Source organism: Mytilus edulis, chromosome 12 (genome assembly GCF_963676685.1).
Source record: "Mytilus edulis chromosome 12, xbMytEdul2.2, whole genome shotgun sequence".
NCBI lineage: Eukaryota > Metazoa > Mollusca > Bivalvia > Mytilida > Mytilidae > Mytilus > Mytilus edulis.
In genome coordinates this window covers 24,576,622-24,592,994 of record NC_092355.1, presented here as the reverse complement: position 1 = coordinate 24,592,994, position 16,373 = coordinate 24,576,622, and the positions used below count along the sequence as shown (strand labels likewise).

The window sequence follows — 16,373 nt, the reverse complement described above, 5'->3', positions numbered from 1 at the left end:
TTCTGATTATTAATCTATATATATATATGTTTCTTTTTCCTAACACTCACGACATTTTTACCGCGTCTTAGACTGTAGTGTACCATCAACGTCGTCTAATATTTTTTGCTGAGTGTGAATTTCCATTGAAATTAGAAGTGTCTCGGAATTTGTACATCCAATATTCATGTATTTAGTTATGATGTTTTATTTGTAGTTCTGATCGGATATTGTTCTATGTTTTTTTTTTTAATATTTACAATAGGTGAAAACTGTTAAGAAAGCAAATACAGTCGGCTGAAATTGGTTTTAAAGCTGGGAATATATAATATAAACATTTATTTAACAAGAAAATCTATGGAATTGAAAATGGGGATTTTAAACATATTGAACACATTTTTGTAGATTTAATACTCTTTCCTTTAAGAATATAAACTGTTACCAAAATCAGTAATATAGACCCTTTTTTCTGTATATAACCTTAATCATGTTAAATCGTTACAGCGGAAACAAAAAAACACTTTTAGAAATATGCGGTAAATACATATAAGTGTGGTATAATGAAATATAAAAATATCATTAAATGTGAGTAAAGCATGAAGACAATTTACAATGATAATTGAATTGTTGATTTTTTTTTCATATATGCAATTGAGTAAATGTTTAGAAGTACAAACATGTCTCTTTTTCAGACCATATAGCACATATGATTATACAGCTCATTTAATTGAAAGCAAAATAAAAAGTGAGCATTTAAGAATAAAATTATTTTGAAAAAACTTGTCAAAACTAAAATCACCAAAAAAATAGGAAAATTCAAAAAGGAAATTTCCTAATACACTGACAGAATCAACAGCGCATATTCATATTCCTGACTTGGTATATGCATTTTCTTATGTAGAAATGGGGAGTTAAACCTGTTTTTAAAGCTAAACCTCTCACTTGTATAACTGTCGCATCAAATTTAATAATATGGACAACTATTTGTGACCAAAACAAACAGATTTAATAGGTTAACAAGTGTAATATACGGATACTGCAGTCGATATTGTGTTATAATCTTCATCACAAGTAAAACAAACAAATAAAACTTAAAGTAAATATAAAAAAGAAGATGTGGTATGATTGCCAATGAGACAACTATTACAAAAGACCGAAAAGACGCAGACATTAACAACTATAGGTCACCGTACGGCCTTCAACAATGAGCAAAGCCCATATCGCATAGTCAGCTATAATAGGCCCCGATAAGTATATTCTAGTATGCTTTGTTTTCCAATTGTCTTTTGCATTTGACAAAGTCACTGAAATATTAATGACGGTTAGACTCTTTGAAAAGGGATCAGAATGAAATACTTTTCACACCTTTCAGTTCCTATCAATTGGGCACTTTCTAAACATGTTTGGTATCAAATAATTTACGTCTTACACGGCATAAAAAAACTGCATTAACCTTGAGTTTTATTTTCTTTTTTCATATTCAACGTTTGATTATGACGTTCAGACGCCATTCTTCATTTAATAAAACCAATACAAACAGCAAATTCAAAAGTTCAAACAAAACACATCAAACGAATTGAAAACAACTGCCTTATTCTCGACGTAGTACAAAAACATTTTGCATGGCACTTAAAGTCTATAGAGATTGAATTTTATTTTAAAAAAATGACATGTTTAAATTATCATTTTAGGCAAATCCTATGCTCATCACGTTACATATATCATCATTGCTAGTATAGTTGGTAAGTATACAGTATACTGCGAAAACTAGCAAAATTTTCATTATATTTTTTAAATGATTGTGATATATATATATATATATAACACACACAAAAACTGATTTTAGAAATAAGGAGGTGTGCCATTGAAACATCTATTCACCAAAATTTTCCGAGGATAAAATAAAGTATGGAAACAGTTTGGCCTTCAACAAAGACAAAGCTGCTTATGGAAAAGTATTCTAACAAATTATACACGCTAGGTAATTTAAAAAAAAACATCATACGAATCGACTACAATACATTCAATACTGTGAATTCCTTAATATTCGTTGGATACCAATTTTCGTGGATTTCGTGGATACAGGAGAACCACGAATTTAAATGTTCAACGAATTAGAAATTTTCTTAAGGAATGTAGGCAGACTTTGTCAAAAACCACGAAATTAAATATCCAAGAATATGCAAGTTTTCTTCAAACAACAAAAATTGGTACCCACGAAAATAAATGAATCCACAGTACCTTTAAAGCTAAAAAGGCCTGATTGATGTAGCTTGCTGAAGCCTTTTCTTTGTTATATAATTAAGAATCATTGAGTAGATGTGTTCCAATACACATATTTTACTGGTAATAATACTCTAAGTAAGCTGAATGATCTTGAAATAAATATAATAATAAAATAATATTTGATTATTAAAAAGAAAAGAATCTTTTATCAAAACGAAGAGAGTCAAATATTTTGTTAAAATGTGTTTTTGTTTTGAATATCAGATTTGATTTAAGACAGAATTTTCGTACATTTGTAACATATCTAGAACGAGTAAAGAAGTTACATGTTATATAGTATTCTTCTATAATCACTTATTTTGTTTTCGCAAACTGGATTTAATAATTTTGTCGTTAAACATAATTCATATTGTTAGGAGTCATTACTTTGAATGAACAATGAACTTATATAAAATTACGAGCAGGAGCAATACAATCTAATGATAAATTGAACTGTTCCCATTTTTCAGTTTGTTTTGTCTTTGCTGTGAAAATGTTGTTTACGGATGGCGACTTTGGTAAGCTCCGCTTTTCTACTAGTATTACGAAGACACCTAACTTAAAGAAGAAAAGAAGAAAAATGGGTCAAATAGGCAGATATAGCATTCATTTGATTCTTCAAACACTTTTTACACGCACACAATAACCTGGAGAATGAAATTTGTATCCATAATAAAAAGTTTATCTATTTGTAGAGAGCACATATTTCCTGTTTGTGTCAATTCAGTAAATATGATATTCCGTGTATCATCATGACTAATTTCTAAACAAAAGAAAACAAATATGAACAATATATGAAGTAAAGACAGGTTCAGTTAAAGGGATTTGATAAATTTCTCAAGCCACATTATAATTGTCATGAGGCAATGTATCCTGAATATTAGCAAATAACATGAATTAGTACATGATAGTATATAATCTTTATCAAATTAGGATATAAACTGCACTTTATAACCAAAAATTCACAAGAAGGTATCCTGTATCTCAAACCAATATTTACAATGTTCACATAATCTTCAATGTAAAACGGAGTAAAACGTAAGTGTTTGGTAATAGTAGCTACACTAATTTTTTCAAGATTTATTTTTATAATTATTTTTATGCAAAACACAACGATGCCGATGTCTATATCAGTATAAAGATGCAGTACGTTATTTATTATGCAACGAGACGTCTCTTTCATGCCAATGAAAAAAGTGAAATCACAAAAATACTGAACTCAAAATTCAAAAGTCACTAATCAAATGGCGAAATCAAATGATAAAACACATCAAACGAATGGACAACAACTGTCATATTTCTTTCTCGCCGCGATATAGCTTTTTTGTGCTAATGCGGCGTAAAGCAACCAACAATCAATCAATAATATTTCTGTCCTTGATCCTGATCTTTGTCCCTCAAACTAATTGCAAAGTACACATATTTTCGAATGATGTATGATATAGCCGTGTAGTATTTTTGACGATTTTTTTTATTATTCCGACTTTGGTCCACCACCTATTATAAATGAGTTTGTTTTTAACTAATCTGTCTTCTAGATCAAACTTATCTGTTAGATAATGTTTGCATTGATCCACATGTTTACCATATCTCTATATATAGTTACAGGTGAAAAATCCAGAAAAACTGATGGAAATGAAACGAAAGGTAAGTAAAATATCTCCGATTCTTCATTGTTTAGAATATAAGACGAAGTTCATTAAAAGCATTAGACTTAGAAACATTATAAGAAAAACGCGTACTTTTTTTTTCATATATACATGTATATATAAATCCTCATATGAGATTCTTTGACAATTTTATTAGAACAATAGCAGGACTTTACCAGCGCAGCAGTACACAATACATAATACACAGTTTAGATCAAATTCAAATGTTGGGCATCCATTTTGGTAATGCTAACTCGAATAAAAGTTAAACGATCCAATTAGTCAAACGGTAAGTACTGTTTGATTCAAAATATCTTTGATAAGGAATTTCGTCAATATTACTATATTTATTTTAAATAATCTTTATCTTCTAACAAAAATTAATTTGCAGAACAAAATATGTTATGAGATAATACATCAATCATATATGTAATTGCAGATGACGTGTCCATACAAACTAATGAAAATAAAACGACAGGTATGTAAACAAACCGTTGGTTTTCCCGTTTGAATGGTTTTACACTAGTAATTTTGGGGCCCTTTATAGCTTGTGTGAGCCAAGGCTCCGTGTTGAAGGCCGTACTTTAACCTATAATGGTTTACTTTTTAAATTGTTATTTGTATGGAGAGTTGTCTCATTGGCACTCACACCACATCTTCCTATATCTATTCAATGAGCATTTTTGTTCTTATAATTTGCCGTTAAATTACAATCGCAGTTTAGAGGAAGGATTTGCGCCTTCAAATATGTTTAACATCGCCACATTGTCTATGTTTCTGACCAAAGTCAGGAGCATACAGTTCTATGGTTGGCGTTAGTTCATATCTGTCCTATTTGTTTTAGGTAGAATGCATTGTTATCAATTAAGCTATTATTTTCAATTGAATTGTATAGCGTTATTTATGTTGGGGCTTTTTATAGATGAAATACGGTATGGTGTTCTGTGATTATTAAAGGTAGTACGGCTTATGGCTGCTTGCATCAATTTGAGTTGAACTTTGGTTGAATGACAAGTATACCACATCTACTTATTTGTATAATCATTTGTTAGACAAAATATGTTTTGAGACACGTTATCTAACATACCGTTACTGAGCAGATATCTCTATATATAGTTGCAGAAGACATATCAACGCAAATAAATGGAAATAAAACGACAGGTATGTTAAAGTGTTAATGAATATTTATTTTGTTAGAATATACAATGAAGTAAATCACTATCATTAGACTAAACAGCAAAATTACTCCAAGTGAAATTCAAAATGGGCAATCCCTTATCAAATGACAGAAATAAAAGGTTCAAATATACTTAACGAATGTAAAACAAATGTCATATTCCTGACTTTTACAGGCATTTCGTTGTGTAGAAAATGGAGAATTAAACCTGTTTTTTTATAGCTAGTTGAATATCTCATTTGAATGACAGTCGCGTAAAATTCTATTATATTTAAAAGAATGTGTCAACTAAACAAGCAGAAAATATGTGAAAAAGTCAAAATTGTGTTATAATCTTAATTACAAATAAAACAACAAAAAAACTCCAACTAATATGTTAACAAAAAACCCCACCAAAAATAACAAGTATATATAAAGCAAAAATGAAAGTCAAGAAAACAAATCCTGACAATATAATGTCTAGAGGACATGTATGATATGAACCGAACAGCGCCAAATTGCAAAAAACAAAATGTACATTTTTTGAACTAATAGAAAATGTATTTGTTTTTTTGTCTTTTTTCAATTAGATGATGAAACACAAAAGTTTATACACGAACTTTTCCTAAAAGGTGAATGTGGAAAACTTCATTTTGCAAGACTTGTTTTTATTGGAAAAAACGGAGTAGGAAAAACCAGTTTAATGAAAAGATTACTGTGGCACAACAAGGAAGATGTCACTTCTACACAGAGTACAGACGGTATTGAAGTTGAGAAATGCAATATAAATATCGCTGATGGGAAATGGAGCCCATGTAATGGTAAGACGGTATTTGTTTGTTCAGTTTTAAGTTTTAATCATTCGATTTAAAGCATGAAAAGGATTGTCAGATGAATATTTGTTTTCGATATTGCGTTTCATTCTCGCATCACTTTAAAATATGTTAAGTCGTGTTTGTTCTCCTCTTCACGTATATTTAGACGCTTGCAGAGCGAATGAAACCTACTTTTAAAAACGGTTCAAATTCGAGTACAAGGAATCAATTCTAGGCCAGCATTAGAAGAACTTAAGGGAATGAATTCACGTTTAATGCAAACAAAGCTACATTGAAGACCTGTTGGTGACCTTCTGCTGTGTTTTTTTTTTCTATGGTCGGATTGTTGTCTCTTTGGCACATTCCCCATTTCCATTCTAAATTTTAAAGATATATAAAACAAACTAATTATATCCAATATTTTTAATATCTTCATGAGACTTTTCACAGGACTAGTCACACAATTTCTTTTTAAAATTGGTTTTAAGTGTTCTGTTAAGTTTTTGTTTAATACATCTAACACTCGATAATGTTTTTTTTTTATTAAAATGTTTGTCTTATCACCTGTCTAAACCGTTCAATTATGTAATTTTATTTTTCTATTATGATCTTTGACATTAATGGTTCATCCACTTCATTTTCATATTACCACTCGGTATACACAAAGAGATAGGGTACATGTTTAGCTGTCATAAAAACAGCAATCCAACACAGTATGAATGAAACAAAGTAAGCTGTTATTTTTCATCGTAAAGTTTTCATCAATCAGAATATAGATACCGCATAGACAGCTATTAAAAGAGACGACATGCAAAAATGTGCTTCAATTCAAACCAAAACAATAAAAATCAAAACAGCACCCAACGACACGAACTGGAATATAAGCTTCTGACAAGCAGGGTAAACATTTGGCGGGATTGAACACTTTGGCGAGCGTTCGGTTTATCGAAGGCTTTTTCTTTAAGAAAGATGTAAGGACTTCGGTACTCTATGCTTCTTATGACGCCACAATTATATGATACAAGACAAATTTTAATGTCAATAATGTCCTTATAAGGAATAATTTCGTCATTTATATGTCCTGAGGCCGTTAAAAAATCGTGATATGTTATACTTTAAAATTTATGATATCATTTATTAGTTTTCAAATCGGTAGGTTTGTTTTTGTGTTTTGACGACTGTTGCATATTTTCTTGTGTTTTCAGTTGATCGGGGTGCTGTTAATCTAATTTGGATTTTCACCTTCTTTTAAAATGATCCAGTGACTAAGTCATAAAAAGTCGGTTAAGTGTAAAATTTTGCAATCACGTTGGAAATTAAAAGAAATTATTGTGTTAAGATGTGCTTTTAGTAAACGACATTTAAATTGTGATGATTTCATTTATTTTAAAATAAAGCTACTATTTAAAATGTTGAATCCGAACAACATACTATCGTATGCTGTGTATGATTGGTTTATGTATGACAATTTTATAATACAGTGCTGACTAATGCATATTTGATAGTTTCTAATTGAAGACATTCATGAAATTGGCCTCTATATCTATCTCTAGGTTATATCCAACTAGAGAATTATAACAAACTTAACTCGTAATGAGTATAATTCATATTACATATTCTACTTAGAAAATAACCTTCGGTTAATCAGCAATAAAATAGGGTTTAATTGCAGTCGGTTTCTTTTTCATGTTTTGGTCGTATCTCTTCATATAAAGTTCAAATGTCATCTGTATGACCTTGACATGACACCTGTTCTTTCGGAATTTTCCATGGCATAGTACATCTAAAGCCTGTAAGAATGAATGCATTGATACATTATTAGATAAAACTCTGATACTATTAACTCGCACAATGACATCAACTACATGTTGATTTTTAAGAACTGAAATGAAACTCTTGATAATTTTGTATCTTTTTCATTCTCTGAAAAACTCCACGGTTACCACTGACGTGAATACCTTTTACACCACTATAAACGATTGAAAAATCCTATCTGAAGAGATACCTTACAAAACTTGTCTCTACCAACAAACACGTGATTTAAATGATATAGTTTCTCGTAGATATAACATGCAAAATATTCGTTGATTTTGGTTGGAGAATTTTCCAGCAAACTGTCGATAAACCATTGAAATTCGTTGCCTCGCGTTGCAGACCTTTTCTAATTTTGATATGGGAAGAAATTCTATCAGACTCATTTATAAACAAAAGATCAACAAAGCTGGATAATTTAATCTCACATACTGATATATTAATTATATGGATAAAAAAACGATTTTGTCTGAATAATTCCAATAATACCTTCCCGAAGGTAAGACGAAGATTCAAAATATGCTGCTTACTCTGCATCTTTTCAGTCATAATTATCCAATTTGACCATATCCGTCATCTCAGTACCATAATCTCTACTACAAACTAGAAATTTCTTATTTTCAAATTATCAATTGTTTTGAGTTGAACACTAATAACCAAATGTCCCTCGTGCAATCCCTCGTGCAAGGAGCATAGGTTCATCAACTGATATGATATACAAGAGCTTCTAGTAACCACATGTACAAGAAGTCATTGAATTATATACAAACAATGTGTAAAGTCATAGATGTTAAAGGACTGTCTTAAGCTATATTTTCTTGGTCCTGGTGTTTATCATGTTTACCTACTGTACAGTTTTCTCTGGGTTTGCCTTTGTAATATTAAAGATTATATAAACAAAAGAAACGGGGTATCCCACTTTGACACTAAACGAGTACATGAGTTCAAAGTCACAGTGAGTCTTACAAGAAGAAAAAACCCACACTTTCACATTACTGTAAGTTAAGAATTACCTCTAGCACCGATTTGAGCAAAATTTTTAACAAAATTTTTCGGATAGACTGTGTAAATGTACAACCAGCAAATTAGGCCTTAACAAAACATACTTGACCATGTTGAAAATAGTATACATTTAAAACTGAAAAGTTTTTAATCACCATGGTCACAGCTGTAATTATCACACTATTTAATATATACTTAGAAATGATGGTTTCAAGTGAAAGTTAACAGTCGGTTAATACTTATAGAACACATGTTTAGTTCCTTTTTGTTGTATGGATCTCGCAATCGATGCGGGTGATTGCATTACACCCGTTACTTTATATGTTACTCAATTTAAACTTTTTATAGAAAGCGCATTTGTAATTATGTTTTACTTTCTGTATGTACTTATTACTACACTATTTTTGTTGACGTCTTCCAAACTGTCTGTATCAGATTTTTCGTAAAGTTTTGCATCTCCGAATCAGTTGTGTCGTATGTGTGTTATGTATGTTTATATAGCTAAAAGATCTCAACTAAGTCTGTTTGTCTTGCTACCTGAATTTTGTCAATATGAGGGACATTTAAACAAGCACCATTCTTATGGGAGGTATACATGTACTTAGTTCATATATTCATATTTAACGTAGCCCCTGCATCAGTGATACTTGATTTCAATTCCATTTTAAAACAGTAAATCATGAAAAAAAACGTTAATGATGTCACGTTCACATAACAAATTTTTGTGTATGAGCTGATAACAAAACAACTTCCGCCAATCAGAAAACGGGTTACAACAAAAATCAAATTATACAAAAACAACGGAATATAATCTAAACATCAATATTAACCAAACAGCAAATATATGCATTGGATATCTTCTTCGTGTCAACAAAATAAAGTATATTAACCTGTTGGTTATCTGTTTATTTATCTCATTTTTTATATGCTAACAGAGACAGACGACGATCTAACTAGATTGATACATCAAGTGTATAAAGATAAGCTCCTGAACGCCACAGCCGAAACTGTTATTCATCAAGAACCTTCAAGTTCCAAAACAGATGAATCAAGACGTGCATCAGACAAACGACTTTCTACAAGTGCAAGTAATAGTGAATACAAAGATACCTTAAAAGACGATACTTCCAGCGTTAGAAATGAAAGTGATGACACCTTATTGATAGGTTCCAGAATACCTGATATTCATTCAGATATACCCGACAAAAAAGACAATCATGAAGCAGTGGAGATTGATTTAAATCAAATCCAAAAAGACAATGTCAAATCAGAAAAGGCGAATGGTCACACAGTTAACAACTACTTAAATGAAAATGTGTCGGACCCTGTTAACGATGAACATATAAACGAAATGACTTCTACACTTATGAAATCATATCTTAAATCTACGACAGGGGAACAGAATGAAATGTTAGCGTTTTGCTGGTTGTGGGATTTTGCTGGCCAGAAAGATTTTTATGCTACACACCAAGTCTTCCTGTCAAAATGCGCAGTGTATTTGCTTGTCACAGACAGTTTAGAGTTCAGCACTGTTGAAAACCAAGGGCTAGATTTTGAAGGCTCGGCAGGTAAGTTCTACAATTGAAAAACTGACATAAAAATTTATTCGTCAAGATGTTATGCTTCTAAATTCTTCCATGATGACGGGACAGAAAGAAATCTACAACTACAAATTAATTGTTCTGATAGAATAAGTATGCACAGTGCGAAAACCTCATAGCAAAACCTCTATCATACATTTGGTACTTGTAATAGTTAAGCTACCGTGATATATTGTACCAACATGAGTTTTGAAACCTTTTCCCCTCTGAATAAAGTAACACATATTTGTAACAGTCAGATAGACATTGCTATTTGTGAAACCTACCGTTGTGTTATATTGTTAAATATCAAACATAGTTAAAACTAAATTCATGGCAGGAAAAAGAGAGCATTGAATTTGTTTGGATGTCATATGTATACACAAAAGATATTACATAGTTTTTTCAGGTAATTTTTTCGGCGACTTGTGTTTTAGATGAACATATAAACCAAATTTGTTCTCAAGATATTGTTTGGAATAATCCTGCTTTAGGTTGTCAGGTTTGTTAATGACATGTTGTACATGTGTTGCGAAGTATGTACTTCAAATATGTTGAACACACATTTTTATGGTTCCTAAAGTAAATTTATTGTGTTATTCATATTGACCATTTTATACTTTCAAATAATTGATAGAGTATGTCTGTTTCTGGTTTGACGCCATTCACTGCTACTGGTCGACTACAAAGAAAGGCAGACTAGACCCTCCAATCATTGTTGTATGTACAAACGAAGATCGTTTTAAGGTACACATGTTTATTCCTATAAACAATATTATTTTCCAACTTAAGGGGGCTCGCGGGTCTAAATTATTTAAAAAAAAATTAATATAGGATATCTCTATATTTTTCTATAAATGAACTTTATCTTATACTTAATAGAAAAATGAAATACAAAATTGACGTCACCGTTCATTTACGCTCACAATCTTCCTTCGAAAGAAGCATACATTTATGTTTATGTCCTTTTTTTCTGTTGAACTAATAAGAGAAAAAGCGGTAATATCGAAATAAAAAAAGAACAAAATTACAGAAATCGCTTTTATTATACAATTATTAAGTTTATGTACAACTTATTCGAAAACAACAAAAAAGAAATTTGGTCACCGATGAGTTAAAAAAGATATTTCAATTTGAATGCCAAAAAATGGCATTTTTGCACCAAAGGGAGATAATTTAGAGTTTTTTCAATGATATCTATATTTTGAAAGTCACACAAATTGATTTTTTGGAGTGATGTTTGTACCATATGATAAAGTAACAACTACTAAAGGTAATTAATGAAATTTGTAATGAAAGATTAAAGTTTATTTTTTTTCTGAAAATCTTATACCCGCGAGTCTCCTTAACTAGTAAAACGCTACAAGGACAAATAAGAATCTATAATTTGAAATTAGACAGATACTTTTATAAACAACATAAAACGATAAAAAAATCAGTAAGAGTGGAAGTGGCACCAGTGGTGAAGTCGTTGTATTTCATTTTTTTACTTCGAAATGGTTACCTACAAACGGTATGTTTGTTACTCCCAATTATGCCTTATTTTTTTGTGTCATTAGATATAGGAAGATGTGGTGTGGGTGCCAATGAAACAACTTTCCATCCAAATAACAATTTTAAAAAAAGGTACACCATTATATGTCAATCTACGGCCTTCATTGTTTTTTTTATTTTCACTAATGTTCTTTGTCCATCTGTGTGTCCCTTTGTTGAAACAGTTATTTCTTTTAATGTGTTGAAGGAACCTTCAGAGCGAAAAAAACGACAAAGACAATTTAAAGACAATTTAGGACAAGTTCTGAAAGACCAGGAGAAGAAAAAACATTTGAGAAACATTTATTTTATTTCTAATACTGAAGATGCTGACATTGTGTTTGAAGAGATTCGAAAAGAAATTTATCGTCAAGCTATGGAAATGGAAGATTGGGGCAAAATCTGTCCCTTAAAATGGCTATTATTTCAACAAGTTTTATTAAAGCTGAGAGACAACAATGTACCAATTTCATCTACTAAAACATTGCTAAAAATTGCAAAACATGACGATATTGGTATTAGCGAAGAAAATGAAGTCAAACGATGTTTGAAATACTGTAACGACAATGGAACAGTTATTTACTTTGATGAAGAAAACTTAGCTGATCATGTTATTCTGAACCCGAAATGGTTGATAAAGGCCTTTCGATGTCTTGTTAGTGATAAAATTGATAATGTTATAGAAGTTTCAGATGATTGGCAACAATTGAAAGACACCGGACAATTAACAGATTCGCTTATATCTAGTCTGTTCCGGAAAGAACCTAATTTGAAATTTGAAAACAACAAAGCACATTTAATCGAAGTAATGAAACGATTTGATATTATTGTGAACTTAAAAGATTCAACAACATTATACATGCCATGTATGATAAAGGCATGCTCTTTCTCTGAAGTTCAGAAGCACTTTTCGGATGGAAGTCAATCAATTAACAAAACCAGTTGGTTATGTTTAGAATTTAAATTTCTTCCTCCCGCCTTTTTCAACCATATTATTGCCTGGTACGTCAAAAAGTATAATGTAAGTTATATAATCGATAAAGAATGTCGAAGCAAACGAAATGCATTATATCGCCAGGTTGGTGTATTTGATTTGGATTTGTCTCGTTGTGAACAACTTGTAGTATGTAAAGGACATAATACAATAGCTCTTCAAGTATGGCATTCACGAATGTCAAAAAAAACTTACGGAAATTTGGGATCAGAACTATTTCGAGTCGTTGAAACACTACAAAACCGCTATAGCCTACATATATCTTATATAAAAACATTCACATGTTACGATGGAGATTTTTCAATCCAACGAAACACAATTGACGATTTATTAACTGAAGAATACCGGTGCTTTGAGCATAAAAAAAATCACAAATCAGATGATTTAGTAAAGCCGTGGGATTTTAGTGAACAATTAACGTAAGTGTATCATTAACTCATTAATAATGTTTTGTTTTGTTTGAAACCAATTTGACAACATATAACGACGCGAAAAGGTCTGATTCTGCATATTCTCGTATAACTCATCTTCTTTCGTTACAAAAACCATCAACGTACTGATGTTTACTTTCCGGCAAAACTGTACATAATCATGATCATTGTGTTGTCAACTGCAAACACTTTGTTTGGTACCATGTTTCTTTTGACATTGTGACACATACATTCAAAACAGTCAACTAACTCGCAAAAGCGTCTGTAAAAATAAATCATAGAATTATATATAATAATGATAATTGTAGAGCAAAATAAGTGTTTATCAAATACCTTTAGGAAAAAAACCTAACCGTTCGTATGTATATTTGTGCTTGATAATTTTCATAACTGCTGTAATTAATCTTCAGATATCTCTGGGAAAAAATACATACTTTAGGAAGAGAATTACAAAATTAGTCCTATTTATTTTAAATTATTAGGCATGTAGATAATAATGGTGACAATGACTTTACTTTTATTGATTATCATATATATAGTGAGTAGCAGATTACGACAGAGAACTTATGACTTAAAAAGATGACACATTTAATAAAAAGAAATACCACTGTGTTTGCAACTTTGCTTTATAGTATATTACTTCTACCTATCTACTGATACATGCTATTTTTAAACTCTAGTTTTCCGGAATGTTTTTTGTACATAAACGTCTGTGACACGTTATTTTCTCTAAAAAATGTAAATAAGTTTTTTCGCATTTAAGAGTTATACATACCTAATTCTTATTATTTACAACAAATAAATAAAATGTGTTATTGTATTGAAAATCCCTGTTGTCAATGTTTAATTAGTAGAAGTCATTTGCTTCTTTTTAAATATGAAAACATGAATTATCCTTTAGTATGTAAAAGACAGAAAACAAAAGTTATCGTGACGAAGTATCTCTAGTGAACACTTAATGTCATTTCTCTCACAAATAAAAATGATTACAAATCAAATTTGAATTAGTAAAAAAATCCATCTGTGCTAACCTGCTTGTACTTAGCTTATATAATTTATAATTATTTATAAAATATTGAGTATATAAAATGTAATAGATAGTACACAAAACAGTCCGCTGATCTTCTCGGTTTCAAACATTCTGTCATATCGGGGACGTTTGTACATGTTGTAGCGAAATACTATTTTGGTTTTCTAACTTTTGAGTGCCAGACCTTGACCTGAGTTTGCTCAGATTTAAGGCGATATGAGCAATATCTTTTAAGTCCCATGCATTAGTAAACAGATTTTGATCTGAAACAGCAATTTTGAAATTGAATTACAGACTGAATAAAGTCATGTATAGTCTTTCATTTAATTTAACGATATATCCACTGCAGTGTTTCCAGCTTCCAGCATTGGTCATACCATTCGACTACTGTAAATTTAAATCTGTTTAATCGATTTAAAATATAGAGATGTGTTGTGATTGCCATAAATTGTTCCGCAATGTAGTTACCTGTCTACACTTACCACTGTGTGAACTGCTACTGAACAGGGCTGAATAAACTCTAAAGACAATTGTCATAACAGTATTGTATACCTTACTCTAAAAATTGATAGAATGATTAATATGACTCAATGTTTGGACTTTTCAAATATAAAAGTTTAATGTTGTTCTAGAAGTCATTAAATGTTTGTGCAACCAAATAAGGTAAACAAAAATGGTAAAGCTTGGCAATCTGGAGTAGGGAGTTTTTTAATAGGTATCAAATTTGTCAACGTTTGCAAACGAGCGTTATTAGTGACCTATATTTGCATACATCTACCTGAATTGGTCCCTCGAAATAGATGTCGCATTGTCATCCATACCGCATATATGTGATCAATCAAGTATGTAATATTTCTTTAAAATCAGCATGATGCAGTTGACAATTAAAACAGGATGTGCTGCAACATTTCCCAATACGTTATGGCTACGAAAGTAACTTCTTGTTGATCCTTATTGTTTATTTGAAAATACACAGGAAATCAGTAATGCAGACGAAAGGAATTTACTGTATATTATAGGACAAAGATGAAAGGTCTATCATGTCAACCATATTAATAATTAACTTCGTTTATCCTTTTATCTGTTTATTTGTCATCAAATTGTACATATGAAGTATGGTATATCGTGATACGAATTATAAATCATGCAATATTTTGTTTATGACTTCAGGAATCAGAGAGATATAAAGTAAGTAGCTATTAAGTTTAATATGCTAATAAGAGTGTCGCGAATCTTACATGAAAATATGGTACAACAAAAATCATACCGTGATAAGGGTACCACATATCGGGATACTAGGAATATTTATATCTCGTTGAATATGCATAATTTTATTTTTATGTTGAACATACATTCTCAATATTTATACCATATTGCGATTATCTAAAGTTGTCTATCGATAAATCATTTCTATCATCATTGAAAACGTTGAAATGTCTGAATATCAATGTTGATGCTCAAGTTTTTTTAATAACAGAGATAAGAATACGATTGGTATTGGTATTGAAACAATCGACGTATAAGTGTAAACGATGAAAAAAGATATTATTTCCATTGTTGTTCGTAACGACGTTTGATCTTTCCCTTCCTTTCCAAACGTAGTTGCTGCTATATAGAGCAATTGCTTCTAATTTAACAAATGTACAAACTAAATCACTGTCCGGATCCCTACTGCAACTTTGCTAAGTTTCTTCTGCTTCCTGTTATAACGTCAGAGTACATTTTCTGTTATACTAGACAGTTTCTAATGAAAGTGATGCGATTCTTACATGTAAATAAAGTACAGCCGGAGACATATCGGGATATGTGTATCACGGTGGAAAATGAATATTTATATATGTAGGACTCTGAACCGTTATGGTCCTTCGAAAAGCGGTGGTCACGCTGAGGTGCGATGACTTGACGTTGCGATGGTGGCATTGTGACTAATTCTTGTTGATAGCTACACCGAAATGCGTTAGGCGAAGTGCGATGGTCTGCACAGTTTACATTTTCAATGCTGTTTATGTCAGTATAGTTGATAATTTTCATGTGGGAAGTTGTTTTCCAGGTTTGTAAGTTGATAATAGGCTTACAGACTTTAAACAAAAATTATAAACAGGGAGATTTGTAACCCTCTGTAGTTAT

At 31.0% G+C, this 16,373-nt stretch overlaps 1 protein-coding gene across 1 annotated transcript in view; it reads left to right on the top strand.

The window, feature by feature from the left end:
- LOC139498092 (uncharacterized) overlaps positions 1-16,373 on the top strand; it is a 59,200-nt gene that overhangs the window by 7,018 nt on the left and 35,809 nt on the right. Inside the window, exons 6-14 of the mRNA XM_071286434.1 lie at positions 672-724; positions 1,671-1,721; positions 2,715-2,762; positions 4,333-4,371; positions 5,010-5,054; positions 5,640-5,870; positions 9,614-10,246; positions 10,896-11,005; positions 12,000-13,242. Coding sequence (XP_071142535.1) covers positions 672-724; positions 1,671-1,721; positions 2,715-2,762; positions 4,333-4,371; positions 5,010-5,054; positions 5,640-5,870; positions 9,614-10,246; positions 10,896-11,005; positions 12,000-13,208 — 2,419 coding nt within the window. The 3' untranslated portion in view covers positions 13,209-13,242. The remainder of the gene's footprint in view (positions 1-671; positions 725-1,670; positions 1,722-2,714; positions 2,763-4,332; positions 4,372-5,009; positions 5,055-5,639; positions 5,871-9,613; positions 10,247-10,895; positions 11,006-11,999; positions 13,243-16,373) is intronic.